Source organism: Saprolegnia parasitica, assembly GCF_000151545.1.
Source record: "Saprolegnia parasitica CBS 223.65 unplaced genomic scaffold supercont2.1, whole genome shotgun sequence".
Taxonomy (NCBI): Eukaryota; Oomycota; class Saprolegniomycetes; order Saprolegniales; family Saprolegniaceae; genus Saprolegnia; species Saprolegnia parasitica.
The window spans coordinates 658,102-683,956 of record NW_012156395.1 but is presented as its reverse complement, the minus strand read 5'-3'; the positions used below and the strand labels follow the sequence as shown (position 1 = coordinate 683,956).

The 25,855-nt window shown below is 58.8% G+C and overlaps 13 protein-coding genes across 13 annotated transcripts; 6 read left to right on the top strand and 7 right to left on the bottom strand.

Moving 5' to 3' along the window:
- Positions 1-196: 196 nt before the first annotated feature.
- Positions 197-1,258, top strand: SPRG_00278 (hypothetical protein). Its single transcript, XM_012338380.1, has 3 exons — positions 197-362; positions 416-804; positions 865-1,258. Exons 1-3 carry the CDS (start codon positions 209-211, stop codon positions 1,141-1,143), a joined length of 822 nt encoding a protein of 273 aa, XP_012193770.1. The 5' UTR covers positions 197-208; the 3' UTR covers positions 1,144-1,258.
- Positions 1,259-1,404: 146 nt separating this feature from the next.
- SPRG_00277 (hypothetical protein) lies at positions 1,405-5,944 on the top strand (the record flags this gene model as incomplete). The annotated part of the gene is made up of 9 exons (XM_012338379.1): positions 1,405-1,920; positions 1,970-2,253; positions 2,294-2,440; positions 2,486-3,423; positions 3,475-3,503; positions 3,549-3,620; positions 3,671-4,144; positions 4,197-4,472; positions 4,517-5,944. 9 exons carry the CDS (start codon positions 1,405-1,407, stop codon positions 5,942-5,944), a joined length of 4,164 nt encoding a protein of 1,387 aa, XP_012193769.1.
- On the bottom strand, positions 5,932-7,639 carry SPRG_00276 (hypothetical protein). The gene is made up of 7 exons (XM_012338378.1): positions 7,592-7,639; positions 7,412-7,547; positions 7,304-7,369; positions 7,171-7,262; positions 6,919-7,128; positions 6,747-6,866; positions 5,932-6,688 (listed from the first exon to the last, which is right to left on the bottom strand). The coding sequence occupies exons 1-7, from the start codon at positions 7,622-7,624 to the stop codon at positions 6,110-6,112; spliced, it is 1,236 nt and encodes a 411-aa protein (XP_012193768.1). The 5' UTR covers positions 7,625-7,639; the 3' UTR covers positions 5,932-6,109.
- Positions 7,640-8,020: 381 nt separating this feature from the next.
- SPRG_00275 (hypothetical protein) lies at positions 8,021-9,503 on the bottom strand. The gene is made up of 4 exons (XM_012338377.1): positions 9,070-9,503; positions 8,799-9,017; positions 8,590-8,750; positions 8,021-8,540 (listed from the first exon to the last, which is right to left on the bottom strand). The coding sequence occupies exons 1-4, from the start codon at positions 9,462-9,464 to the stop codon at positions 8,059-8,061; spliced, it is 1,257 nt and encodes a 418-aa protein (XP_012193767.1). The 5' UTR covers positions 9,465-9,503; the 3' UTR covers positions 8,021-8,058.
- A 399-nt stretch (positions 9,504-9,902) lies between these two features.
- SPRG_00274 (hypothetical protein) lies at positions 9,903-10,769 on the top strand. The gene has a single exon (XM_012338376.1). It carries the CDS (start codon positions 9,947-9,949, stop codon positions 10,742-10,744), a length of 798 nt encoding a protein of 265 aa, XP_012193766.1. The 5' UTR covers positions 9,903-9,946; the 3' UTR covers positions 10,745-10,769.
- Positions 10,770-12,629: 1,860 nt separating this feature from the next.
- SPRG_00273 (H/ACA ribonucleoprotein complex subunit 4) lies at positions 12,630-14,176 on the top strand. The gene has a single exon (XM_012338375.1). The coding sequence runs from the start codon at positions 12,686-12,688 to the stop codon at positions 14,078-14,080; it is 1,395 nt and encodes a 464-aa protein (XP_012193765.1). The 5' UTR covers positions 12,630-12,685; the 3' UTR covers positions 14,081-14,176.
- A 1,171-nt stretch (positions 14,177-15,347) lies between these two features.
- Positions 15,348-15,654, top strand: SPRG_00272 (hypothetical protein; the record flags this gene model as incomplete). Its single annotated transcript, XM_012338374.1, has 2 exons — positions 15,348-15,482; positions 15,534-15,654. 2 exons carry the CDS (start codon positions 15,348-15,350, stop codon positions 15,636-15,638), a joined length of 240 nt encoding a protein of 79 aa, XP_012193764.1. The 3' UTR covers positions 15,639-15,654.
- SPRG_00271 (hypothetical protein) lies at positions 15,645-16,398 on the bottom strand. Its single transcript, XM_012338373.1, has one exon. The coding sequence runs from the start codon at positions 16,351-16,353 to the stop codon at positions 15,697-15,699; it is 657 nt and encodes a 218-aa protein (XP_012193763.1). The 5' UTR covers positions 16,354-16,398; the 3' UTR covers positions 15,645-15,696.
- Positions 16,399-17,126: 728 nt separating this feature from the next.
- SPRG_00270 (hypothetical protein) lies at positions 17,127-18,736 on the bottom strand (the record flags this gene model as incomplete). The annotated part of the gene is made up of 5 exons (XM_012338372.1): positions 17,127-17,630; positions 17,673-17,974; positions 18,109-18,127; positions 18,183-18,311; positions 18,359-18,736. The coding sequence occupies 5 exons, from the start codon at positions 18,734-18,736 to the stop codon at positions 17,127-17,129; spliced, it is 1,332 nt and encodes a 443-aa protein (XP_012193762.1).
- A 1,247-nt stretch (positions 18,737-19,983) lies between these two features.
- SPRG_00269 (hypothetical protein) lies at positions 19,984-20,969 on the top strand. Its single transcript, XM_012338371.1, has 3 exons — positions 19,984-20,026; positions 20,080-20,204; positions 20,256-20,969. Exons 2-3 carry the CDS (start codon positions 20,111-20,113, stop codon positions 20,849-20,851), a joined length of 690 nt encoding a protein of 229 aa, XP_012193761.1. The 5' UTR covers positions 19,984-20,026; positions 20,080-20,110; the 3' UTR covers positions 20,852-20,969.
- A 342-nt stretch (positions 20,970-21,311) lies between these two features.
- Positions 21,312-22,007, bottom strand: SPRG_00268 (hypothetical protein). Its single transcript, XM_012338370.1, has 4 exons — positions 21,859-22,007; positions 21,680-21,813; positions 21,497-21,633; positions 21,312-21,455 (listed from the first exon to the last, which is right to left on the bottom strand). The coding sequence occupies exons 1-4, from the start codon at positions 21,957-21,959 to the stop codon at positions 21,408-21,410; spliced, it is 420 nt and encodes a 139-aa protein (XP_012193760.1). The 5' UTR covers positions 21,960-22,007; the 3' UTR covers positions 21,312-21,407.
- Positions 22,008-22,061: 54 nt separating this feature from the next.
- On the bottom strand, positions 22,062-23,322 carry SPRG_00267 (hypothetical protein). The gene is made up of 2 exons (XM_012338369.1): positions 23,049-23,322; positions 22,062-23,004 (listed from the first exon to the last, which is right to left on the bottom strand). The coding sequence occupies exons 1-2, from the start codon at positions 23,313-23,315 to the stop codon at positions 22,093-22,095; spliced, it is 1,179 nt and encodes a 392-aa protein (XP_012193759.1). The 5' UTR covers positions 23,316-23,322; the 3' UTR covers positions 22,062-22,092.
- An 826-nt stretch (positions 23,323-24,148) lies between these two features.
- On the bottom strand, positions 24,149-24,887 carry SPRG_00266 (hypothetical protein; the record flags this gene model as incomplete). The annotated part of the gene is made up of 1 exon (XM_012338368.1): positions 24,149-24,887. The coding sequence occupies exon 1, from the start codon at positions 24,869-24,871 to the stop codon at positions 24,149-24,151; it is 723 nt and encodes a 240-aa protein (XP_012193758.1). The 5' UTR covers positions 24,872-24,887.
- Between the last annotated feature and the right edge of the window lie 968 nt (positions 24,888-25,855).

The window sequence follows — 25,855 nt, the reverse complement described above, 5'->3', positions numbered from 1 at the left end:
GGCACGCAGTAGCTGCTCGTTTTAATAGTATACCATATACGGTATAGATGCAAGACTGCTGCCGCATACCCATGAGCGCGTTGAACAATTCCACGTCGGCTGCGTGCTGGGATGTGAAATTTCGAGTCCCACTCCAAGAGAGCAATCAACTGGTCGTTTGGCCGACTGGTCGCTTGGCAGCCATTTTTGACTTTGCCGCAAACGCACGATGGGTGACGTTGTCGTGGCCGAGCGCAGCCTCTGGATCGAGGTGCAATGGGTCTCGCCTTTAATGACTTTTGTCTTTTGGGTCGCGGCCGTCACATGGGGACTCTTGACGTCGCCGTCGTATCGGTACCTCGACACGTACAACCCGACGATCAGTGCGTCCATGAGGAACCGTCGTCGGTCGACTCATGCTGCATCGTTCGTGTAGGCGAAGCGACGTCGCACCCGCACCAGCACAGCACCATCTCGTACGTCATGGCGTGCGTGGCGTCGGCGATCTTTTGGCTCGTCGTCGTCCTCGCCGTCGAGTTTGGCCTCCACCGCACCGGTGCCAACCGGCGGGAGTTCTACGTGCGCCTCGTCAACCTCTCGCTGGGGTGCCTCGAGGCTGTCCTCCTCACGATCGCGGCGGCGAACCTCATCAAGTTCAACGTCGGTGCGCTGCGCCCCAACTTTGCCGCGGTCTGCGCGCCGGTCCTGTCCGCCGACAACAAGACGTATACGTGCACGACGCCCCGCAGCACGTACGAGGCGTCCATGATCTCATTTCCTTCGGGCCACACGGCAACGACGGCCGCGACCGCGCTCTACACGACGGTACGTACGGCTGCAATGGTGGCCCACGATGAAATACGGGCGATTTACCCTGGTTCGTAGATCTACCTCCTCTGGACGCTCTACTGCCGCGACCCGCCCGCGAACGCGACGCCGCGGGCCATGGCGTGGTGCCGCCAAGCGCTCTTCTTTCCGGCACTCCTGCCGCTGGGCCTTGCGATGGCCGTTGCGGTGAGCCGCGTCACCGACTGGCAGCACCACACGATCGACATCACAATGGGCACGCTCCTCGGGTACCTCGCCGCGTGTCTCTCGGCCTTCCGCGTCCTCGCCATGGGTCGCGCCGCCGAGTGCGCGCAGACGTTCACGACGCTTCGCTAGTCATGTCGTCAACGTCTTCGTCGGCGCCGGCATGAAGGAGGGACATGCGTTGGTCAGCTTGTTGCACATGCGCCCTCTGATAAAGCTAAACTAAAACAACTTGCATCATGCTGAGCTACCTTCTAAGCGTGCGATCTTGTTGCGGTATAACGATCAAGCTGCACGTCGTTTTAAACACAAAAGACATGTCGTTTGGAATCCTGTTTAAAACGCGTTTTAAACATGTACCAATAGCGGGTAGCCGATCCATTTTCAGCGGTGATGCGGTGGGATGACCGACGAGCGCGGATTGCCGCTGAGCTCGGTATCACCTGCTGCTTCCCGGCGGCCGGCCAGACGTACCTCAACGAAGACGACGTTGGCATCGTTGGCATCTGCGTCGCGACGCCCGATGGCGCGGACCACCGCGTCTTGGTGCTGGACAAGGCGACGGTCGTCTTGCCGCCGCTCGACGCATCCGAGCCGCGATCCACGACAGCCGACTGCAATCTCGAGCGCAGTCTTGAAAAGGTGCTATGCATCGCGCGTGACGACGGCGCTATCCAGGTCGCGCCGTCACGGACCTGCCATTCGCTGCAAGCGTACCTGGGCCTGTTCTACTGCAACGTGGCCATGGCGCCGGCCACCCATGCGTGGGCCGAGCAGCTCTCGGCCTTTTCTCCACGCCAGCGCAACTTGATTCCACTTCTCGGCGCGTTCGAGTCGCCGACGTCCGTCTATCTCGTCTTGCCGTACGCAGCGACGTCGCTACGCGCGCACGTCCTCACCCTGCGCCAGGTACGCACTTCATCATCATCTTGCTTTCGCCCATGTCCGCATACGATAGGCATCGCTGGAAGAAGCACGTGACGCGCACCAGCGCTTTCTTTTGTACCAGCTCGTGCGCGGTTTCCAGACGTTCCACGCCCTGCCTTCTATCGACCCCGAGTGGATTGACGTGACCGACTCGACGCAACTGCTCTTTTTCCCATTGCATCCGTCGCGCACGGTCGAGGACATGGACGCACGGTCGCTCCTCGAGCGGTGGCGCGTCGGCGACGTCTCCAACCTCGAGTACCTCTTGGCACTCAACCACGCCGCCGGCCGTTCCATGGCACGATACATGCATATGTATCCTCGTCGAATAGAGAGCCCATGGCGTTTGGTAGAGTCACCGCCGCGTGCACCCCGTGCTGCCATGGGTTCTCGACTTTAACGGCCATCATCGCGACTTGACCAAGTCCAAGTTTCGGCTCATGAAGGGCGATGCGCAGCTCGATCAGACGTACGCGCACACGGGCCACCATATCCCTGAAAAGTAAGTTCGATGGTCGGTTCCAATGGCTTCTATCACCGGCGGTAGCTTGTCGGATCTCACGGTCGCGATCTACCTCGCACGGCGTCTGCCACGGCCACTGCTGCAGTCGATTGTGCGCGCGCGCTTTGAAGCCAAAGAGTATCCCTTGACGATGGCGCGCCTGTACGCATGGTCGCCCGAAGAGTGCATTCCCGAGTTCTTTCTGGACGCGTCGATCTTTACGTCGACGCATGACAACATGCCGTCGCTCGACCTCCATGGGATGACGCCCGAGGCGTTTTTGCAGTGCCACCGCGCCGCCCTCGAGAGCCCGCACGTCTCGCGCCAGCTCCACACGTGGATCGACTTGAATTTTGGCGCCGGTCTCGCAGGCGACTTGGCGATCGCACACAAGAACGTGCCATTGCGCGGCTTTGTACAGCTCTTTTCAGAGCCGCACCCGCCGCGGCAACTGCCTGCAACGACAGACGCCACCACGAATCGCGAGCCAAACCCGGTATCCTTGAGCCAGTTTACCCACGACGCCTATGTGCTCGCCACCATGACCAAGTCGACATCGCTGCGCAAGGCGTCCGACTCGCTCAGTGCGTCGTCCATTGGCCGCCGAGGCCAGCCGTCGGCGTCCATCGGCGCACTGCCCTCGTCGCCGTCGATGAGTCTGCGCTCGCAACGGGATAGTACGAGCTTTTCGTGGATCAAGCAGCTCGAGGCGTTGGACGACGACGATACCGTCGTGCACGAAGAAACGTCCGATGTGTCGGACGACGTGCGGCTCTGGGCACTGCAGCCGCCGATCCTCATGCGTGATGAAGCCATCCTTGGTGCATGCGATACGTCGACGTGGACTCGGTACGAAGCCCGCTTGCGCCCGAGCTACCCGAGCAACGCGGCGGCGCCGGTTCGCCTCGCGTGCTTGGCCGCCGAGGTGTGCTTGAGCCACGCACTCTTCACGCCGCCATCGTACGAGGCGTACAGGACGCTGCGTAGCCTATCCCAATCAGCGACGGCCTCGGCGATCTTATTGCTGTTGCCAGCGCTGCGCCAGCTGCCGCCCGTGATGCAGGTACAGACCGATCGATGCTGTGCTGCAATGTACTACGCACCTTAGGCCCTCGTGCTCTCGCTACTCGACCCGGCGTGTCCCCACGGCAACTTTGTTCAAAACATTCTGGAAGGCGAGGTGCGCCTTCGGTCAGTGCGAACGCAGCAGCGATCGGCCCCTGTATGTAGATGCACGGGACGGATGCTGTATACCGCATGGCACGCCGACCCCGGGCGCTATTCGCGCCGTCGTTTTCAGCCATTTACGACGCGCTACAGGCACCGCCAACGTCCGAGCACATGGCAGCACGCATCGAGTTGGCGATGCGGGTGCCGACGCCGTTCTTTTCGCTCCTGGAGCCGCTGCTGGCGCCGCTTTTGGGCGACGCAATCACGGCCGCAGACGTCTTTCCGACGCTTGTCGCCAAGCTCGGCAAAGAGACGTCGTGTGTACGGTACGAAGCTCGTGTCGTCAGGCTCTACGAAGGGTGCGTCGACGACTGCGCGCGCATTTTGCTTCTTTCAACGGCGCCGGACGGACTCCTCTGGCTGCTCTGGCACTCGTGGGGCTCAAGCTTTCTCCTCACACACATGGTGCCCGTGCTCCTCGAGTGGTGGTTGCATGGTAGCCTCCACGTGCGCTTGGTCGCCGGCTTTGCCCTTGTCCGTCCAACGACGTCCCGTTGGCAGACGTTGATGCTTTTTTGTGTGTTAGGCCCAGCTCGCCTCGAGCCACATGCTTGGCACGACCTTGGCCGAGCAGAATGTGTTGCCCAAGATGCTACACGCCCTTTGCAGGCCCAAAGTCGGGAGTTGCAAGCAAGATGCTGACGTGTTTTGGCACCGACGGCACCCACCGCACACGACGTCCATGGGCGTCCTTCGCATCGCGTGCGAGCTCGGGGACTTTGTCGTCTCGACGGTGCTTCTGCCGACGCTCTACGACCTCCTTGGGGCCCATCTTGGCGCGATTCAGCGCGAGCCAACCAAGGTACAGTGCCTTTCTCTCTGCACTAAAACAAAAGGAGTGGCTAGGCGCACGTGGAGCTGCAATACGAAGTTGTCGTCGTGTCCCGCCTACTGCGCGCACTGCTCGATCTGGTGCGCGACTTGACCGCCTCGGTGCACGCTGTGGTTGCCCTCCTCGAGCGCGTGTCGCATCAACTGCCGCCGCTCCTGGCGTGGACGGGCCTCGTCGAGCTCGTGCTTGCCCTGAGCGAGAAGGTCGGCCCAACGCTCACGAAGCAAAGCTTGCAGCCATCGCTTCAGGCGTGTGTCCTCTCGATGCACTGTCCGTCGACGCACTTGGCGCCGTTTCCGGCCCTCGAGAGCTGGTACCTCGGTGTCGGTGCGTGGCCGCCAGTCGAGCCGCTTCCGTCATTGCTCTACGAGGACGTGCACTTGACCCTCGACCTTTTGTTGCCTCGGAAGCTTCAGGACGCCGTGCAAACAACGTGGCAGCGAAGCATCTCCGTGCCCAAGCCCAAGCGCCACAGCCGCAAGTGGACGCAGAAGCCATCGAGTGCGTTTTGGGAAGCACCATATGTGCTCAACGCCCACAATGCGAGCATCAAGGTTCTCACGGTACTGGACGACGACCGGTGGCTCGTGAGTGCGAGCGCCGGCGGCTCGTGCAAGCTCTGGCGGCTCAGCGACATGCACAGCCTCGGGCAGTGGAGTGTGCACGCGGCGCCCGTCACGGGCGTTGTGCCGATGCCAACTCTTCTCCACCACTTTGTCGTGAGCGACCGCCTCAACGTTTTCTTGTACCAGGCGCCGACGCTGCAGTGCAAATGGCAAATGACCTTTCCGTCGCCGATCGTGTGCCCGCCCATTGTCATGCATGCGTCGATTGTCGTCGTTCAAGAGCCACTCACATTGCACATTTTGCGCCCGACAAGCGGCAACGCACCGATCGTTTGGAGCGCGCCCCGCGTCCTTGGAGCGCTCTCTGCCGTGGCCGCCACGACTGACGACACCAGCCCGATCCTCGTGCTCGGCGGTACATCAGGACATCTTTGTGTGCTGGACGCTTGCACCGGCGCCGTCCTCCGGACGTGGAGTGCCCACGACGGAAGGGTGCTCAAGCTCCAGCACGGACCGCCGCACCGCCTCTGGAGCATCGGCGCGGATCGCATCGCACACCTTTGGGACGCGACGTCGTGGACAACGACGGCGACGGTCGCCAACTGGCCCGACACGACGTTGGACCACACCGTGGTGACCGCGGACGCCGATCGTCTCGTCGTTGCCTCGGGCATTCGCATGGCGACGCTTGCCATGACCGACGTGGTGCGACGTCGCAGTCGCCTCGAGCTCGAGACCCTCTTCGAGAAGCAGCGCGACGGGAAGCTCCGGACGCCCAAGTGGAGCGTGCAGGCCATGGCACACTTGACGCTGCGCCCGTGCCTCATTGTCGGCAACGACGCAGGTGCCATCAACCTCGTTCGCACCACACTTTAAGAAGATGTGTTATTTGATCCTCATCGAGCTCTTTTGTCTGCACATGCATGGTATGTATGGAGAAGCCACGTGGAAGAAGTGGCTGCTACTGCATAAAGTTGAACGAATCTTGCGTCGTCGTCGTCGGCGGCGGCGGCGGCGGAAACGCCGTCGCTGCAAACGGATTCATCGGTGGCGCATCACCGAACGCCGGCGGTGGTGTTGCCGCAAACGGGTTGAACGTCGTTTCTTCCGATGCGTGGAAGGCTGGAAACCCGCCGTCGGCCTTGATGCTACCGGTGCGCGCCGCGGTCGTCGTCGAGTTGAAGCTCGTGCGACTCCCGGCGACGGTGCTCGTCGTAATGTGTTGCCCGGACGCCGATGCAAACGACGCCTCGAACGCCGGCGATGACGACGGCGCGTTAAAGTCTTGCCACGAGCTTCCCGTCGACATTGGAGGCGCGTTGACGCTGCCGGGTTGCGGCGCTGGCGCCTGGAAAAATCGGCGGTGGGCGCCGTCGGGGACGCCGGTGCCGGTGACGCACTCGTCGGTCCAACGAAATCACTAAAGCTCAACGTGGTCACGGTCACGTCGGGCTCGTCGTCGGCGCGGGTCGCCGGCGGTATCGCGCTGTCATGGCCGCTCGGTGCAAACGACTCGAGGCGCGCGAGGTGCTCGTTGAAGCTCGAGATGTGCAGAAGTGGTTCCATCTTGGCCGTCAAGTCGTACATGTCCTTGGCGTGCGCGAGGCGAAACTCAATGATCTACGCCATCGACCGTTTAGAATAATCGTTGTCGTCGTCGTCGTCGTCGTCGTCGTACGCGCTGGACGAGCGGCAGCAAGGTCGCGTCGCGGTTGTGCAGAAACGTGCGGAGGTCCTGGACCGTTTTCTCGGATGTCTTGTTGTAGTTGGTCGAGATGCTCACAAGCTTTTGTTCGTTCTAACCGATAGCACGACTAGGCATCGAGATACAAGAGGAGAGATGGGTGTACGCGGTGGAGCTTGTCGACGTCCTTGCTCTTCTCCTGCTTGCCCGCGCCCGCCCGCTTGTTGTGCGCATCCCGCAGCGTCTGCACTTTCTTCGTGTAGTGGTCGAACGTAATGTGGCTCTCGTTAAAGTCCTCGATCTCTGTCTTGAGATGCGCGACCTGGTGCAGCCAGCCTTGCGACGGCTTTTGCACGCGCGTCTCAAACGTCTTGACCTACACGCCGCATCGCATGCGATATCGTCACGATTTCCGTACGAGTTCATTGAGCTTGGAGATGTCGATGCTCAGCGAGCACGCTTTGAAGACCTCGATGAACTGCCGCACCTCGGGCGCCGCGCCCGCATTGTCTAGAGAGTGTGAGACGACGTGCGATGCACGCGCTGCGCACCCGAGCCGCGCACGCTGGCCACGTCTTCGACCGCGCGTAAGAGCACGTTGGCCGACGCATGGAAACCTGCGAGGCAGATGAGAATATACTGCTACGCAATGCATGCACCTTTGAGCGAGAGGATGAAGCCTTGCAACGCGTTGTCGAGGTTGACGACACCCGACTGGAGCTCCTCAAAGCCGGCGTGGGCCATGTCAAACTGCGTGTTCTTGCTCGGCTTGGTCGCGCCGAGCTTGGCCATGAGCTACGCAGCGTGAGCGCCAGCGAGGAGTCGTGCGATCGCATGACCTTGTTGGTCGCGCGGACGCGGATCGACGACATCGTGAAGGACCACGCTTTCAAAAATACACCTTGTCGTTGCGGGGGTTGACGTAACCGTCCGGTTACAACCACCGCCGATCTCTCTCCACGACTCTGTTTCGAGTTTGCGCAAATTGCAAACCTTCAAGCTCGGAGGTTAGAAGGCCTAAAAGTCGATGGGCCCTTGGGACTGAAGTGCCGACCAGCAAGCGACGGCGTGGTCGACGTGCCGGAAATCAGTGATCCGAAGAATTCTTGTCGGGTCAAGTGGTCCCGTAGCAACTGCGCAGCATCTATCTATCTATCTATCTATCTATCTATCTATCTATCTATCTATCTATGGATCGATCGATCTAGCTGTCTATCTCATAAGTGTGTTCCGCATTGAAACCAAAGTCGCAGAAACAAACGCAAAGACGTTGCTGGTTCAAAGGTACCATCGATCTCGTCGTGGACTACTGCGGCGCCTGGTGCTGCTCGTGCGGCGGCTGCCGCCACACAAACTCTTCGACAACGTCGGCGTTGGTCGTTGCTTGGTGGAGACTGCAGCTGTTGGGGCACGTGTACACGGCGAGCGTGCCCCAGTCCAAGTCAACGGCGCCGTTCTGGAGCGAGTCGAGGTCGCCCGAGACCTTGAGGTGGTAGAGCAGCTGGGGCATGATTTGAAACTCAAAGCGTCGACGCTCGTTGCAGACGCGGCAGCGCGGAATGTCAGTCGCCTTGCCTTCCGAGTGCACCCACAGCACGGGCTCATCGTCGTCCCAGCGGCAGTAGCGCAGCACTTGGTCGTTGGCGAGCGCGACGCGCGTGAGGAACCCGACGTACGTCTTGTCCTGCGTCGTCGTTCCGAGCATCGACGCCAAGTCCTTCTGCGACAAGTCGATCTCCGAGTCGTCCGTAAACACATCGTCGCCGCTGCCACGGGGTTGCAGGTGGGCTGTGCATGACACTTAGTTGCGGGACTGCAGAGAAAGAGACATGTCTACCTTGCTCGTACGCGTGCATCATCTTGGCCTCCGACTCGTTCTGAGCGAGCGTGCGATCGGGCTCTTGTTCGATATGGATCGCATATTGGGGAAACACAAAGGCGCTGCCGTCGTCGTCCATCGCCGCTGCGTCCGAGATGACCAGCGTTTGCTGCTGGGCGCTAACACGCTCGTTAGTTGATGGCAGGAGGACGTCGACGCTGTTGTACCAGGCGGCGCAGTCGGTCTTGTGGCCGTGCTTCCAGTGGTCTTTCTGATGCGCCTTGGAGCAGTACTGTGCAATGTGGCACGCGCTGCAGGCAAACTTGCCGTTGAGGCCGCAGATAACGCAGCGCTTGACAGGTGCCACCGGATTGCGCCACGCATCGTCTTCCTTGTCCGAGTAGTACGCGTTCTCGCGGGGCAGCTGCACGCGGAACGCGCGGGCGCTACAGGCGATGACATGAGTGTCATTCGTCGTATGATGGTCAAGAAGCGTACTGGCCAAGCTTGGGGCAGCCCTTAGTGCGACAGCAGAAGACGTAGAGGCTACGATGGAACGCCGATGCCGGTGCGTCCAACGGGCAGTAGATCTGCAGAAGGAAGCTCATGTTGATCTCGCACACGCATGGCACATCGAGCTGCACGGTAGGGTCCAGCCACGTGGGCTGGCCGCCGACTTTGCCGCCGTCCCAGTTGACAAACGGTCCGGCCAAGTGCTCTTCGCCCGCCACAATGTCGCTGACAAAGCCGAGCTCGATCTCGGCGTCGCCTTCGAGGTCTTCGTCGTCGTCATCGTCGTCGTCTTCCACGAACGGCGTCGTACTCTCTTCGAGCTGCGTCGGCGTCGACGTGATCGCCGGCGTCGGCTGGTCGACACGGGACGGGCTGGCCATGGCGAGGATGGGTTGGTGGTCAATTGGTGCTCACTGTTTCATTGGCCCAAAAGAAGGAACACGGTATGCCCAATCAGAATTAACGAAAATCATTCTGGCGTTGTGATTGGTGGGATCGTCATAGCGCACTTAACAGAGTACATCCGTTGTTGTTCGAAGCGAGGCTGCCAGAGACTAAAAACACACCACCTAGACGTCTGAGATCACGGCGCCACGATCGTGTTGCATGCCTAAACACAGCTCTTCCCCTTGCCAAGGGTCTATAAGCAGTCATATAGACCATTGCACTAGCTGGCTTGATAAAAAGTACGGTGTTCCGCCCAGCACAGCGACGCGGGATCAAATGTGCGTGTGTTTAGCCTGGCGAGGGCATGTCGATCTTCAACAACGAAGAATATCTTGCCTTGTGTATGGAAAGAGGCGCACTTAAGAGAGTGTCCTGGCCAAGGCAGGGTGCCAGATTGTGAGCCGCTTGTCGACGCATGATGGAGCCGCAGCGTCGCCGCCACTCGGTGGACATGGAGCAAGACAGAGAGGACATGGAGATCGAGATGGCCGAGCTTGGCCTCTCGGGTGCGCCCAACCAGCACTCGACCGGCGTCCGCGTGGACATGGAGCTCCGGCGGCGCCTCGAGCGCGACCTCGTGCTCAAGCACGACTCGACGACGCTCAAGTACAAGGAGGCGTGGTTCTTCATTGAGACGTCGTGGATGGAGATGTGGATGAACTTTGTCTTGCACGACGGGCCGCTGCCAGGTCCGATCTCCAACCAGTCGTTCTACTCGACGTCCAACGACTTTCGCAAGGACCTCCAAGTGACCAAGCACTACCGCTGCGTCAACCCGCGCGTGTATGCGATCTACGCCGAGCTCTACGGCACAGGCGGCGCGGTGCCCATCGCCCGCTACACGCTCGATCTGTACGCGACGCCGATCCTGCGCGATGATGTCATCGAGATCCTCAAGCTGCCCGAACTCAGCGCCCGCGTCGCCGTGAGCGAGATGCGTGAAAAGTACGAAGAGTGGCCCGAGGACGAGCCCGAGTCGGAGAGCTGGTGGTACCGCTGCTGTTGCCGCTGCGATCGACTGCCCACCGTGCTCGGACGGCTCTTTGGCGGCCCCACGTACGCTGTTGTCAGCACCGATGACAAGAAGAAGAAGAAGAGCAAGAAGGGCAAGAAGAAGGGCAAGAAGCGCAACAAGGACGACGACACGGACAGCGACAGCAGCGACACGGAGACGGAAGAAACAGGGCTCCTCGCGGCGCGCGACGACGACTAAGTGGCTCTATTTACTACAAAATTCGACATCTTGATGGGCCGGCCTCGTCTAATAGCTCTGGGGCTAATACCCATGTGCTGTTGTGTTGCGCGTCACGAAAGCAAGACCGCTTTGGCACTAATGCTGCTGCTAGGACTTCATGCGATTGCATTGGTGTGGGTGGAGGCAAGGCTCCACAAGTACGTTGTTGACGCCGGCGTCGTGCATTGATAACAGCAGGAACGTCATCCCGGTCAACATGAGATGGCATCCTATATTCGCAGTGCCCGCCAAGACTCGGCCGTCAAGCAAGGAAAAACCACCGAGAAGAGCCAAACAAAAGCGCACTACAATAGTTCTCGGATGCGCTTGGCCAACACGGTGCGAGCAGATGCGTCGCCGCTGCGCCTGCAGCCAGGACCTTTCGGCCCAAGATGAGCACTCGTCCTGTGAGCCAACATATCGGACACCCAACCGTTGATGGAACACCGTTCAACAGAGCAAGGACGACCACGCTTGACACGTACTCTAGCAGAGGTAGATTACGCAATGTGACGTTTGTCCTTGCTTGTATGAAGGGTTCGTTTGGTTGGACGGACGGGCTACATCGTGGCTTTCGCAGGCGCAAGCCAGACCCGTGTTGCTTAGCCACAACCTTACAAGGCATGAAGGCATCGAGGGAACCAGCGTCGTATTTTATCACCTGCGTGGCCAATTTCTGTTCTTTTGCTTTTGGCCGATTCGCCATGATCCAGTACGTGTCAACACGGTATCGCACGTGTACTCGAAGAGGCGGCTGGGGCTCGTTGGCACCTCACCGTGAACCCATCAGAAAATGCTGGAAAGCGGCAGAGGCGCCTAACCGCGTCCGTGAATCTTCCGAGGAGACCAAACATTATATGTAGCCTCTCGCGCGTCCACTCGTCTGGGCCTGTGTTGTAGCGACAGTGTTGAGGAAGAAAATAGCTCGTCGAGATGGTCCCGCTCGAAATCCCAACGTGACTACACCGGTACATTCATACCCTCCAGTGGCCATCTTTCTTGCGTTGATTCGGCTGCAACGAGGGCGTCTGTCATTGCACTAACCGCCGCGTCGCACACGACAACGAGGACACCAGCGCCAGAACGACGTGCCTGAAGAGGGTCTACCAAGAGACCTTGTTGCTGGCCTTTCTGCTTGCATCTAAACCACATCTACGACTCGCCTGCCGCAGTAAGGAGGCGATGTCATACTCAATTCCATTCTATTGCTAGCGCCATCGAGTCTCGACTCGTCGTTCGCGCATAAGACCCCAGCGCGTCTGGTCATGGCGCCAAGTTGCAGTTGAAACGACGTGGCTGGTGGATCTTTCATTTTTTTCGTGCATTAAAAGTCGCATACAAATACGACGTGTACGATGCTCAATAATAAAACAAACTGTCCTTCGAAGTTCGAAGTTGGTCGAGCGTGGGACCAATATTCAAGCTTCATGTTCAAAACACGCAACTTTACTGCGAAACGCCAGCACGAATCGACTCGATCGTGCCTCTCGACAAGAAAGAGACCAGGCTTCCGGCATCGACCATGCCTCTCGTGCAGCCAAGTGCATACTTAGCATCGCCCTGCTTTCGCTGCCGTCGCAAGCATCGCAACAACTGCATGTTTGTACGCTAAACACTTCCAGACCAATAGTCTCGATGGCAGCCATGCACGACGCGCCGGACGCAGGAGACAGGCAGCTTTCGCAACACCTCGACACCATGGCGATGGCAAAGGCATGTATGCAGCAACCAGGACCCTGCAACACGCGCCGTGCAGGCCGTGTACGGTGCGGTCCGCGTTAAAATGGCGTGAAATTAGCCTGCGAGTCTCGAAGTCGAAGTTGGGCCATGGAGCCATTCGGTTGGTTGGTGGAGGTTCGGGTCTCGTTGGCCACTGCTTTTGAGCTCGGTCGCAAGCTCCTCATTCCGCTACATACCATCATGGCCGACAAGAAGCTCCGCAAGAAGGAGAAGGAAGCGACGGACCTCATCGCGCCCGAGACGTCGACGCCCAAGCTCGACACGTCCAAGTGGCCGCTGCTGCTCAAGAACTACTCGGACCTCAACGTGCGCACGGGCCACTACACGCCGATCCCGAGTGGCTCGACGCCGTTGAAGCGCAACATCCACGACTACATTCGCTATGGTGTCATCAACCTCGACAAGCCCGCGAACCCGTCGTCGCACGAAGTCGTGGCCTGGATCCGCCGCATCCTCCGCGTCGAGAAAACTGGCCACTCGGGCACGCTCGATCCCAAGGTGACGGGCTGCCTCATCGTGTGCGTCGACCGCGCGACCCGCCTCGTCAAGTCGCAGCAGGGCGCCGGTAAGGAGTACGTGGCCATTGTCCGCCTCCACAGCGCCATCGAGTCGCAGGCCACGATGGCCCGCGCCATTGAGACGCTCACGGGTGCGCTCTTCCAGCGCCCGCCGCTCATTTCGGCCGTGAAGCGCCAGCTCCGTATCCGTACCATCTACTCGTCCAAGCTCATCGAGTACGACAACGAGCGCCACCTCGGTGTCTTCCACGTCAGCTGCGAAGCCGGCACGTACATCCGTACGCTCTGCGTCCACTTGGGTCTTGTCCTTGGCGTCGGCGCGCACATGCAAGAACTCCGCCGTGTGCGCTCGGGTGTCCTCGGCGAAGCCGACACGATGGTCACGATGCACGACGTGCTTGATGCCCAGTACGCGTTCGACACGTACAAAGACGAGAGCTACCTCCGCCGCATCGTGCGCCCGCTCGAAGTCCTCCTCACGACGTACAAGCGCATTGTCGTCAAGGACTCGGCGGTCAACGCTGTCTGCTACGGCGCCAAGTTTATGGTCCCGGGTCTCCTCCGCTTCGCCGACGACATTGACGTCAACGAAGAGGTCGTGCTCATGACGACCAAGGGCGAAGCCATCGCGATTGGTATCGCCCAGATGACGACGGCCGTCATGGCCACGTGCGACCACGGCGTCGTCGCCAAGATCAAGCGTGTCATCATGGAACGCGACACGTACCCGCGCCGCTGGGGCCTCGGCCCCATGGCCCAGAAGGTCAAGGGCCTCGTCAAGGAGGGCAAGATTGGCAAGTTTGGCAAGGTCAACGAAGCCACGCCCGCCGACGTCTCGGCCGTCTACTCGAAGCAGGCAGCGCCCGTCGCGGCCATCACGCCCGTCATTGAGGAGGTCAAGGCCGACTCGGACGAGGAGCCCAAGAAGGAAAAGAAGGCCAAGAAGGAGAAGAAGGAGAAGAAGGCCAAGCGCGAAGCCGAGGCGGAAGACGGCGCCGACGAGCCGGAGAAGAAGAAGAAGAAGAAGAAGAAGCACAGCCAGGACGACGAAGAGTAGAGAACGATGATGTTGTAAAGTTATATATAGTGTTTAGTACATATGCTACTACACACCTTGAATCGACTAAGACACATTATGGCTTGCACTTGCACGACTACATCGCGTAATACTACATGGTAAGCGGATGCTTCAGCCTCGCCACACGACGAGCACCGCGTCAAGGGAGTAAATAGTGTTTTCTTCCCTTGACCGCCCCCCCTGGACCGCCCCCACGTTCCGCACCAACACTCTGCCAGCAATCCGCTGGTGCGGCGGCGCAATGGCGGCGACCGACCGATACTCGACTGTAGTCGCGTATGGTCGCCGACGACGTCCACGGTGAGGAGGCTGTTCGCATCAAGCATCTGGACGTGTTGAAGAGATCCTGGTGCAAACCGACCATGCACCTGTGGCCCGTCTCGCCAAAGCGCTTGACGGTATGTATTCGCGCGGCGCGTCGCGAGCGCATGCCAAATGTCAGCGCTAATCGGACAAGAGACCGCAGCGTTTGGACGTATTACGCGGCGTGACCTTTCTGGAGGAGCGTCGACGCCTCGTGCGGGCCATACGTCCACTAGCGCTGGAAGACAGGCGAAGGCAATGGCGCGCCGTGGTGAACGCCGGCGGCGGCATCCCGCGCTGGACGAGCTCGTCGATGGACGGGAAGATCACGCCAATCATGGACAGCACGTAAGGCTGCAGCTGTGAGACTGCCATCCTGGCGCCAGGCAATGGGACCTGAACGCAATCGAGCAGGATTGCAGCGAAAGTATCAAGCTAAAAACCTGTTTAAATAGATGCAATATGCGTTGAAAGAGGTTCTTATCCTGATACTGTATCCTGGAATGATGGTCTTCCACGAATGACTCCTGCGCCGACTGTTGGCGTGGTCGAGCCAAGGAACCATTTAACATACGGGACCGACGACTACGGTGGCGTAGTGCCGTCCTCCAGTAGCCCTCGGCACCACGCATTAGCCCTATACGAAGCACAAAGACCCTCGTCGCATGAACGTCCGACAAGGCGACTCGTCTCCAGCGCAACAAGGCAGTCTCGGCCATCAGTGAATCGCGCGCACACTCGAGTGCATGCTGAATGAGATGCCACAAGCGGCCCATTGCATTGCTCTTTCGACGCGAACGAGCTGATTCCAAGCCGATTTTGCGACCTGAAATGGGGGCTTCTGGAAGCTCGTCTCCGCGCTGCCGCCGGGTCCCAGGCAAACAATGGCCAACGCTCGTTGCGCCGTTGCTCGAAAGTCAAAGCGCACTTTGCATTTTGCACCATGAAGCCGCTGCACGCGCACCACATCATGGGCTGGTTCACTGACCCGGCCATGTACCCGCTGCTGCTGATCGTTCCGTTGCCGTTCGCACTCGGGGCGTACTGCGGCTTCCAATACTGCGTCAACAGCCCGGACGTTCGCTGGCGCAAGGAGGCGCGGCACGACCCCCTCTTTCGGTCCCACGAGGGGTCGGGCGCGTCGTTCTACGCGCATGGCCACGACATGGCGCGGTTGGAATCCAACGCCATCACCGACGTCAACGACGCGCCGCTTCCCGACAAGAACAAGTGACAACATGTGCATCCGTGTGTCTCGCGCTAGCAAAGGATCAAGACGACAACTTACTTTGTTAGTTGTACTCGCTAAACACAATGTCGCAGTCGTCAAACTTCTTACTGGCGAGCTCGGGCGGCGGCACGCTCTTCCAGCCCGCGAAGAAGAAGCCGCCGAGGCAGATATAAAAGAGGCTCTCGATGTTGGTCGGAGCGATGGGCAGACTGGGGTGCAGAAAAAAGACGGCCGTGCAAAACGCCGCCAGCAGCGCCGCCACCATCGCTTCGGTGCGGTGCAATGGTAGCATGCGCGCGCCCGGGACCACGAGCCGACGCAGCACGACGGCCGAGAACGCCACGGCCACGAGGAGGAGCGAGTGCGTGTGGCGGAACTGGCCGTCCTTGACCTTGACGATCCACGCGAGCGCGAAGCCGAGGTACCGGAGCGTAATGTTGACGTTTTCGTACGGTAGTGCGAGCAAGTGGACGCAGAGCAAGTACAGGAACGAGACGTAGAGCACCTCGAGCATCGCGTGCCACTGCACGACTGTGAGGAAGAGCTCGTTCGTTGTCGTGAGCTGCGCGCAATTGAAGCAGACAGCGACAAAGACGTGCAGTAGCCCGATGAACAGTTCAAAATGCCGCTTGTTGCGTTGCATAATGTAGATGGACGGAATGACACTGAGGTCTGCCGCGAGCTTGAGAACAAATCCCGTGGTCACCATTGACGCCATTTCAGCTTGTTCGTGGTCGTATGTGTAGAGTGAGCGGAAGCGGGGACAATGCAAAATGAGAAAGATACTTTTGCTTGTAGCTCGCCACCGAAAACATTCGAATTCGATGGATCCCATTACCTTGGCGCGAGAGGGCGATGCGCTGGGATTGGCTCGAAAGCTGGACGACGCTTCGACGCCGCCTTTTGGAGGCGCGTCGTTACGATCGCGTCACTTGTCAACGCTGGTTGCGCGCGGCGATGCCCCTGCGTTGATGACCGGGCTATAGTGGGCGCGGGATATTCTCTCGTCGTTGGAATCCACGATCCGCGAGGCGCCAAGGCGAAACCGGATCCGGATCAAGATTCGCCACCTGCCGATCGATACATGGTACCCGTATACCGGTACTCTGCTGGCCTGGCGATCGTCACGAGCCAATGTTATCGCGCCAAAGGTTGAGATCGTGTTGAGGCCGACAGCGCACTGTCCAAACACAAGTGCTTTGCTCCGAGATGTGTGCATCGAGACACGCAACTCAGCATGTTCGCCTGTCAATTTGTTCATCTGTTTAATATAAGGACCCGGTAGCTTCAATTGATCAACTTGGTCTCGCAGAGCCCCGCATTCGTGCAGCTATCTTGAGCCACATACAACAGAGGCCAATCGCCTCAAATGGTTTCCGGCACAACGTCAACAACCCGAGCCATGCCCATATCCGCATGGGCAGCAATGTGGCAGTGTGTCATGGTGGGCCCGGCAACCGACGGCCGAAACCTGTGACGTCGACTTACATCTCAAAGAAGTACAAAGCAAATGTACCATATTTGGAGAGTCCCGTGGAGCAGAGGTATCGTGTCGCGCCAGCCTGCTTGACCGAGCACGTGGAAGTGCGTATTGTGGATATGAAAGGGATGATTGACGTCGCTGGGGGCAGCAATCCGCACACACCATAGCTGTGGCGACCCAACGACGATGCTGTCGCGACTCGCCATCGAAAAGGCCTCGCCGTTGACGCCGTAGCCACGCATCGCAGTGTCGTTGGCCATGAAGGTATAGTTGTAGTTGCAGGCTTGTGGCAGTGCTCGTGGCGTCATCATGTACGACGGCAAGCTCACGCGCAATGGCTGAGGCCATGCTGACGCCGTCACAATCGTATGCTCGAGAGCACTCTCTGGTGCGATTCGCAAGCGCAAAAGCCGCTGCGACGGCACGCGGTGGTGGTGGCCGAGCTCGGGCGATCGTGCGAGGTCTTTGACGATGTCGATCGTAATGTCTTCGGTTTGTCGGGGACATTGAACCTACCGTATCAAATGGGGCATACAACCCGTGCAGCGACGTACCAATACGTCGGCGCGGCCGCCGGGCGGCACGACGATCGCCTCGACCACAGGCGACCACGTGTGCAATGTGATTCCGTCGCGTGCCAAGAGCAGTGTCGTGCAGTTGGCGGCAGGCGGCGCAATTTCTACCAAGTTGTTGGCGATCGCGTTGATATAGCGAAGACGCGTCCATGCGTGCGGTTGCACATCAATCGTTGGCACCGATAGCCCGTTGACGAGTACGTGAAGGCCCGAGCAATTGCTCTCAAGGCGTGCGTTGAAATGCCGCGACAAGTGGTCCTCCTCCGTCGCCGCATGCCCTTCTATCGCGCGCGCTGTAGCATCATGACCATGACCGCAGTCTTTTGCACAAACGGCTTGGATGAGAATCACGTGGTCGCTTTTGAGCTCAGTTGCGACGGCAAGTCTCCAGGACGGTCCAAGACGATGAGCGCACCTGCGAGAAGCCCGCCAATCTGGGCAAGTATACCTTTCTCCATACCATCTCCGTCTGAAGAGGACGCGTGTTACCTGTGCGTTGAGTAGACCGTGGACGTGAGGGTGGTACCAAAACGTGCCCGAGGGGTGGTCCCATGGCACAATGAACTTGAAGACGCGTTTCGAGCCGGGCGCGAGCGCAACGCCGTCGTGCCCAATGTGCTACGCACCACAGAAATCGTAGTAGGAATCAGCACCACGTGCGTTACCAGGCCGTGAAGGTGGAGGCTCGTGTGGTTGGCAGCGCCAGGCCCCAGATCGTTGGTGACGTCAAAGACGAGGTGGTCCCCCGGCGTCACGACCAGCGTCGGAGCCGGCACCGAGCCATTGAACGCGCGCGTCGTCACGTGCAGAAACGTACTGTCTTGCATCTCCAGCTCGACGCGCGTCGGCACGAGCGTCAAGGGCACGACAAGTTGCTGCTCCACGAGGTCGATGTTGATGCCGTCCGGAGTCTCCATCGTGGCGACGTGTAGCCAGCGGTGGGCCCGTGGCGACGCCAGTGTGTAGTCGAGGCCGACTACCCACCGCTGCAAAAGAACCCAGCTAAGGAGACAGCACAGCGCAGCGTGGGGGTTGCCCGTCATCGAAAACAACTCACTACGTGTGGGGGTTTTCCCGTTTCGGTGCTCTTTCCAGAGCCGACGCGGTAGCCCGTTAATGCACAGAGGCGTCAACCTAAGATCTATTGTATATCCATCAATCGCAATCTCAACCACACTTTTTGTGGGGGCGTATGCAGCATCTTTTACCATCTATGTGACTTGATGGGCGACCACGTGACGACTGAAGACAGGGTCACGCGATCCATTGCCCACTTTCCTGCGTTGTGATTCGCTCCCATGGCGTTCATATCCCACCGATGCGAATTGCTGTGAGAAATTTGACCTTACCTGTGAAAATCGATACGTACCGACCAACTTCAAGTACAGTGCACGCTCCTTGTGGACTTGCCCGTCATTGTGAGCCGACAACTCTACGAGGCGCGAAGGTTCTATGCTGTCGGTAGCGCCTATGCTGTGATAACGCAGTTCGCACCATCTCTGTCCATTGTACTACGTGGTGAATTGAAGCCTCGTCAATGGTGGCTATGCGTCTTCCTCCACTCTCCGTCTTTACACGGTACTCATCGCGACGGCTACTGCACTGTACGGTGCACTGGCTCTTGGTCAAGTGCAACGGTCGCAAACCGAGCAGTCATGCACGAGTGCTTTGGCGTGGCTGCTGTGCTCTGGTTAAAAGGGCAAAGTCACGCCGGCAATCTCGCTGGTTCAATTGTTTGGCGACTCGTTGTTGCGCGCGCTCATTAGTGCCTGCACGCCACCTTTGTTACACATAAAGGCGGTCGTGCGCACGCGACATTGGAATGCAACCAACATCAGGAGGCTCCTTTCTGGACGTGAGCAACCCGTTCGTTGTCGAACGAGGTCGTTCGGCAGAGTGGATCTCAAGGCCGCCAAAGCACCACGTACGTTTTGGAGATGGCAGAGGAGGCCGCACGACGCGATGTCGTTGTCGCCTGTCCAAACGGTACTCGTGGCCAGCCTCGTTTAACGCATGCTTTAACCCTCTCACAATAAAAAGAGAAACCGCCGCATGTCTCTCGCGTGTCGTATGCCGTTTTTTGCACGTGAAAAAAGCAAACCTCTCAGAATGCATATGTCGCCGGACCTTGCAGGCACCAGCTGGGACACGCGCTGCGTTTCGGCAAGGGAAAACCTCTTTAAACGTATCTGACATTACTGCCGCCACCACTTGGAGTTTGTATGCCGATGTAAAAACGCTACAGCCCTTGGTAAAAACGTCTCGCAGGCGGCCAGGCTTCTTACTCATCACATCTCGACTTCTCGTTGCCGACGAAGGAGCCGCCGACCCAGGTATGCAGACGCTTGCTGGCATGGCCAAGAGGCTCATCGTCCTGACGCGCTAGCATCCTCCGCCCACGCACGCACCAACTCGAGATGGCTCCCAACGGCGCAATGTACACGGAGCCCACGGCGACGCCGCCGCCGCCGGCCATGCACGACAGCGACACGGTCATCTTCCTCGACTGGGGTACGTCTGCGCCGCGACCGTACGACGTATGGCTCACACGAGCGGCTGTAGATGACACGCTCTTGGCGTCCACGTGGGTCGGCAAGCTCGGGCTGCGGCCAAAGTACGTCAACGAGAAGCCGCACATCCCGGACGACGTCAAGCTCCAGCTCGAGGAGCTCGAAGAGTGTGTGATTGCGCTCTTGGAGAACGCGATGAAGTATGGCCGCGTCGTTATCATCACCGCTGCTGAGACGGGGTGGGTCGAGCTCTCGGCGTCGCTCTTCATGCCGCGGACGCTGCCGATCATCAACAGCATGATCAAGGTTGTCTCGGCGCGCTCGACGTACGAAGAGCTGTACCCTGGCGCGCCCAAGAAGTGGAAGATCGAGGCGTTCCAGCACGAGGTGTACAACCACAGCGCGACAACGACGCCCAAGCACATCATCTCGATCGGTGACGGCCCGACCGAGCGCGAGGCGCTCATCAACCTCAAAATGTCGTCCTACGCGTCGTTCCACGCCAAGTCGCTCAAGCTCATTACGTACCCGAACGCGATCGAGCTCAAGATGGAAGTGCGCCTCCTCCTCGACAACCTCCACACGCTGTGTACACACGAAGAAGACATGGACCTCCAAATCTCCAAGGACGTGCTCCAAGCCGCATGAGGCGCCGCGCGACGCCGTATTTTATAAGTAGTTTTGAGCAAAAAGCCCGTATAATTAAGACACCCCTCCTCTATGCTAGTGACTTAGATACCTACAATATATCGCCTTGGCCTGAAGCCGACAGAGACCGAGAGACGAGAAGTAGCTTGGCGTCCGTATCAAGCTACTCTTGCCGGAATCCTAGTACCAACCGTTCAATTGTTGACGCAGAGTCAGGCGTATGATTCATCTTCCCTGACTCGGTTAAGATTGGTGCGAGCTATCATTACTACGTCGTCGCGTCACGACTGCATTGCGCGGTGAGGTGGCGAGGACATGTCAAGGTGCGCAGCGCTGCCCACCTGACTCTTTCCCGATCCGCACGGTCATCGGTGAGGCCAAGCGTGCGCGTGCAACGCTGATCGAGCGTAGGCGTGCCGGCTCGCCGGCCGTGCGCTTTTGACACGACAATAGTAGTATGTCGCCGCGTACATACATCCGTGTACAATAATGTCCAGAGCTCATGTACACTATATATCTTATGCCTTGCTATGACACAACTGCGCGCGGCGAGTTCTTAGTCCGAATACAGACCGAAGACAATGCACGTGGCCCAAATCGTCTCCTAGCCTGTCGTGAGTGCTGTCGTTGATGACAACTCTGTACATTGTGAAACTCGGCCGACGCGTGGTTGTCGTAGTCGTTGTCCCAGAGGCAGCGCGACGCGATGCGAACGTCCTGGAGTTTTTGCTGGCCCACAAAAGCTTGTACAATGATCTTGTAGCGCGAGAAGCTGCACTCGGCTACACAGCCCCTCGCACCGGGTTGTACATGCCGTAGAAAGGCTACCTCGAATGCGGTTCTTGACCGCGTCTGCGATCGCCGTCGACCACTGCTTGGCGTCCTCTTCGTCGTACTCTTTCGTGTCCAGCTCGCGCTGGAGACACTCGGCGACAATGCCCGACACCTTGCGCCGCCGAAACCTAGCAGGCGCGGCATGAGGCAGCCTGGTCATTCGGAGACCGTACTTTTCGTCTTCGGTCGGCGCCATGATGTACGTGGGCATGTAGATCTTGATGACCGGTGCATTCTTGGACGAGCTCGTCGCGGCTGCCTCTGTCTCGGCCATGGCTGCGCCTCTTCACGCAAAAAATGGATCTTTCAATCGAGCACTCCGTCAACTATTTTTCGAGCAAACATCGAACCGCTCGATGCCAGAGGATGCGGAGTCGTGTAGGGTACGATGTATTTGTAAGGTATTGCTACGCGGTCGCTCTCTCTGCGGTGTCGACGACGACAACGACTTCGGTGCGGTACTGAACCGCCCGACTGCCATAGTACGCCGTATTGCTGAACGCAATCGTGACGACGCCGTCGCTAGTCGCGTCCCATGCGTCGTGGTGCAGCTCGGTGGTGTGGCCGAGGCGCTGCTGAAAGAGCATCACGACGATGCCATCCTGGCCGGCATCGAGAGGTCGGAACGTCACGGCGACATCGACGGGTTTGCCCGGCACACCGACGTCGTAGAGAAGCCGCCGCCCGGCTCGGACTGCGACTTCGATGCGCTCGGTCGCGCGCGCGGCGGCGAGAAGCGTCGCGCGGCCGTCGGCGTCATATTCCAGGAGCGGCCGCGTCTGTGAGTTGGGGATATTGCCAATGCACCCGTTGCCGTCGCATACGCAGCGGCCGCCAAGGAACGTGGGCACGTCGTCGAGCTTCAAGTACGCCGAGAGGTACGGGCAGGACGCCACCGCCGTCCCGCCGGGGCACACGACAACGTTGGCCAGCGTCGCGGGGTTGAGCCACGGCTTGATGACGCGAAACATCCACGACAAGAGCGACGGCGTGTTGAGGAGGATCGAGCGGCCGACCATTTGCGGGTACATGGTCTCTGCGAGCTGACTGCATTCGCCAAGGAGCTTGGTGAAGCGCGGGTCCGACTTGGTCGTGAGCGAAAACCCGGCAAAGTCGAGCACATTGATCCCCTTGACGAGCCGCCGCGTCGCACGCGTCGTCGCCTCGAGGTACGCGACCATGCTCTCGCGTGACAAGAGCATGTACTCGAGAATGTCGTTGTAGGCGACGTTGCGCAAGAGCGACTTGGCGTTGCAGAGCCCGACGCGCACATAAAAGAGGGGCTCGCCCCGCGCCGTGTACTTGTGGTCGCCGACCACCTACGCTAGGACTCAAAATGCGCCGACAGCATGCAGCGTTCTACCTGGTATTTCGTGATCTCGTCGTGCCATGGCGCCTTGGCGCCGGCGCGGATGCGGCCAAGTATCTCGGCACGCTCGGTGCGCCAGTGGATCGTCGCCCGGATCGGCTCTTCGCAGGCGGCGGGGCTGCCGTTGCTCATGACAAAGCGCATGAGCCAAATGTCGTCGTCAAAATCGGGCGTGAGCACGTCGCGGACGAGCGTGCGCACGGCGGCAATGCTCTCAGCGTGGGCCACGAGCAGCGCGTCCACGTCCCCTTGGTCGTCCATGCTGGCAAGCGTGCAAGTGCGCCCCCATCGGTCTTCATAAGTGCGACTGTAACTGTAACACACTATTTCTGGTATACAGTATCTAGTGTGAATTGAGCGCGACTGCACTTGCTGAGATGGAATGGACTTGAACGAAGCTCTGCAGTACCGGGACTGTAAGCCCATGACGAAGCACCCGATCCCGTAGTATTCCAATAGTCTCGGTGGCTGATATCAAATACATAAATGGGTATGCATGTCCTTGCTGAACGCTGCAGTCGTTATTGGATGGTTGGACAAAGTGATTTCCATTTCGATCTTGGCAGTTGCAGCCAATTTCGGTGGTAATGTTGACAGTGAGCAATAATGTCATGCCACGTTCATATTGTCGGTAGCGACGACGCCACCGTCTGTATCGGACTACGTCATGGCAACGCGGCGATACCCGGTTCTCGCAGCCGCATCCGCCGCTCGATTCCACCCGCCTGAGGACCTGTGCCATTAGTGCGTGATTTGCGACAAGGGAATAAAATAAGTTTATTCCCTTGTTTGCGATAACGACACAATGAGTGAAGATGCGCGGCCCATCATCGTCGAATGCAGCATTTTTTGGCGGCTACGGGCACTGTCTCAGGGCCGATCAATGTCAGAGGCGATCTTCGGGGCGTCGCGAGCTCGAGGCGCGTATTGCTGGGATCGAACCCGCGACCCATCACAGCGCAGCGTGTTGCTGCAACACCGAGTGACGACCTTGAAGACAAAATGTCTAGAATAACGTCCATGGACCTGGGGCGCCAGTAGTGCATACAACGGGACAGCCTACTCAATCTATTGGGAATTACTACATAATAATCTTAGACGGTGTCGTGACGTTGTGCGGTGGTTGTCGGTTCTATCACGGGTGGCCGAGGCGCGGATAAATCCTCATACAAGAGGCGGCTTGTGTCGGAGAGGCTCGGCGCGACGCGGCGGTAGCCCATGATGACGTCTTCGTACCGCTCGAGGCGCGTGACCTTGCCATGCTCGCCAAAGTAGAATGTGTAATAGACCGTGAGCTGCATGGCTTGTCCAATGAGGAAGAGTCGCTCCACGTCGGGGACGTGCTGAAAGAGGTTGCCGACGACCGCGTCCGTGAGCACGTACTCCAAGACGCCGGTGACCTTGGCGATGCAGCAGTCGGCGGCGCCGTCTCCAACCACTTGGTACGAAGTGGCTTTGAACGTGTGGGCTGGAAAGAGCTTGGTGTCGTGGCGTAGCTTTTGGATGAGCCCGTGGAGCCCGATGGACTCGTCGTAAAAGATCGTGTGCACGTCCGGGTCCATGCACGTATGCAGGAAATCGATTTGCTTGTTATGGTCAAACGGCACGCTGAGGTTGATGCCCTTGGCGAAGAGCCGAATGTAGTCGTGGACGGTCTTGAGCGCGTGGCTCCGCATGTCGAGCGCCCGCGGCTTGGCCATGCGCACGAGGAGGTCCTTCTTCGCATTGAGCCGGATGATGTCCTGGCGCAGCGCGACGACGCGGAGCCCGAGCGCCCGCTTCTGCTCCGTGGACTGCTTGTCCTGCTTCGTGGCCATCGTTTGGCTGTGTTGCCGGTCACATAAAAACAGCGCGCACATGTGCAATGCTATTTACAGCCGTCGGCTCTTTTGCTATGGGGTCCCGACGGTCGCAATGAAGGAGACGCTGCCACGGATGTCAGGACGACTCTATCGGTGCGACGATGCGCCCCTTGTTTTGCAGCGACGCTTGCAACGCTTCTGGGCCGCGTGTTTCTCTACCAGTATACAGTGCTTTTCCGATGATGTGAGTCTCGCTCGTCTGATCGGCCACCGACAATTTCTCCACGGCAAAAAGCATTCTAGTACATCCCATCGGATTGAGAGTATTGACCCGAGGAATACAGTAGTGTAGGGTGGAAGGGTCGATGGCGTCGGCAATGCGATCGATCATGCCGCCTTTCATCTTTTGCTCAAGTCGCTCGGCGAGTCTCGCGGCAGCCAGACTCACCTTGGGATGCACGGGACAGACAGATCCTTATATTTATAGTACTCGCGGGCACGAGGCGGACACCAACAGACACCGACAGATGGGTGTGTGTATGCGCCGCAAGATGCCATCCCGACGCCGCAATGCACTTGTTCGAGAAGCAACGCTCTGAGTTGATCGGGATACCGGTACGATCCGGATAAGTGATTTTGATGTGCTTGAAGGACAAAGTTTGTCCGTCCGTTGACGGCAACAGTAGGTACACGTACGACGCCTTGACATTGACGTTGGTCACTCAAGCGGTGGAGACTCAAGCTTAGTGTTAACGGCCCATGCATGCAATGGCTGACGGCCTTTTCAAGCAATTTGTTCAGACATGGTGACACTTTCAAAACTTCGTACCGTACTCGTATTAGCGTAATCGTGCTATGACGTTGAGATGCGACGACAAGGTAATTCTTTACGTATGAGTCCCGATCATTATGTCCCTAGATGGCAATCCTCCAGCGTTGCTCGTTACCACGTGGAGACAGAGAAAAATTATTCTCTGCTGCAGCTGTGCTCTCATCCAA

Coding starts and splice junctions, on each gene's coding strand:
- SPRG_00278 (XM_012338380.1), top strand. CDS start 209: ATGGGTGACGTTGTCGTGGCCGAGCGCAGCCTCTGGATCGAGGTGCAA. Junction 363..415: donor CACGTACAACCCGACGATCA/GTGCGTCCATGA, acceptor TCGTTCGTGTAG/GCGAAGCGACGTCGCACCCG. Junction 805..864: donor CGACCGCGCTCTACACGACG/GTACGTACGGCT, acceptor CCTGGTTCGTAG/ATCTACCTCCTCTGGACGCT.
- SPRG_00276 (XM_012338378.1), bottom strand. CDS start 7,624: ATGTCGTCGATCCGCGTCCGCGCGACCAACAAG. Junction 7,548..7,591: donor GCGTCCGCGCGACCAACAAG/GTCATGCGATCG, acceptor CACGCTGCGTAG/CTCATGGCCAAGCTCGGCGC. Junction 7,370..7,411: donor CTTCATCCTCTCGCTCAAAG/GTGCATGCATTG, acceptor TCTGCCTCGCAG/GTTTCCATGCGTCGGCCAAC.
- SPRG_00275 (XM_012338377.1), bottom strand. CDS start 9,464: ATGGCCAGCCCGTCCCGTGTCGACCAGCCGACGCCGGCGATCACGTCG. Junction 8,751..8,798: donor AAGACCGACTGCGCCGCCTG/GTACAACAGCGT, acceptor CGAGCGTGTTAG/CGCCCAGCAGCAAACGCTGG. Junction 8,541..8,589: donor GATGCACGCGTACGAGCAAG/GTAGACATGTCT, acceptor TGTCATGCACAG/CCCACCTGCAACCCCGTGGC.
- SPRG_00274 (XM_012338376.1), top strand. CDS start 9,947: ATGATGGAGCCGCAGCGTCGCCGCCACTCGGTGGACATGGAGCAAGAC.
- SPRG_00273 (XM_012338375.1), top strand. CDS start 12,686: ATGGCCGACAAGAAGCTCCGCAAGAAGGAGAAGGAAGCGACGGACCTC.
- SPRG_00271 (XM_012338373.1), bottom strand. CDS start 16,353: ATGGCGTCAATGGTGACCACGGGATTTGTTCTCAAGCTCGCGGCAGAC.
- SPRG_00269 (XM_012338371.1), top strand. CDS start 20,111: ATGGCTCCCAACGGCGCAATGTACACGGAGCCCACGGCGACGCCGCCG. Junction 20,205..20,255: donor GGTCATCTTCCTCGACTGGG/GTACGTCTGCGC, acceptor GAGCGGCTGTAG/ATGACACGCTCTTGGCGTCC.
- SPRG_00268 (XM_012338370.1), bottom strand. CDS start 21,959: ATGGCCGAGACAGAGGCAGCCGCGACGAGCTCGTCCAAGAATGCACCG. Junction 21,814..21,858: donor GCGCCGACCGAAGACGAAAA/GTACGGTCTCCG, acceptor CGCGCCTGCTAG/GTTTCGGCGGCGCAAGGTGT. Junction 21,634..21,679: donor GGTCAAGAACCGCATTCGAG/GTAGCCTTTCTA, acceptor GGGGCTGTGTAG/CCGAGTGCAGCTTCTCGCGC.
- SPRG_00267 (XM_012338369.1), bottom strand. CDS start 23,315: ATGGACGACCAAGGGGACGTGGACGCGCTGCTCGTGGCCCACGCTGAG. Junction 23,005..23,048: donor ACGAGATCACGAAATACCAG/GTAGAACGCTGC, acceptor GTCCTAGCGTAG/GTGGTCGGCGACCACAAGTA.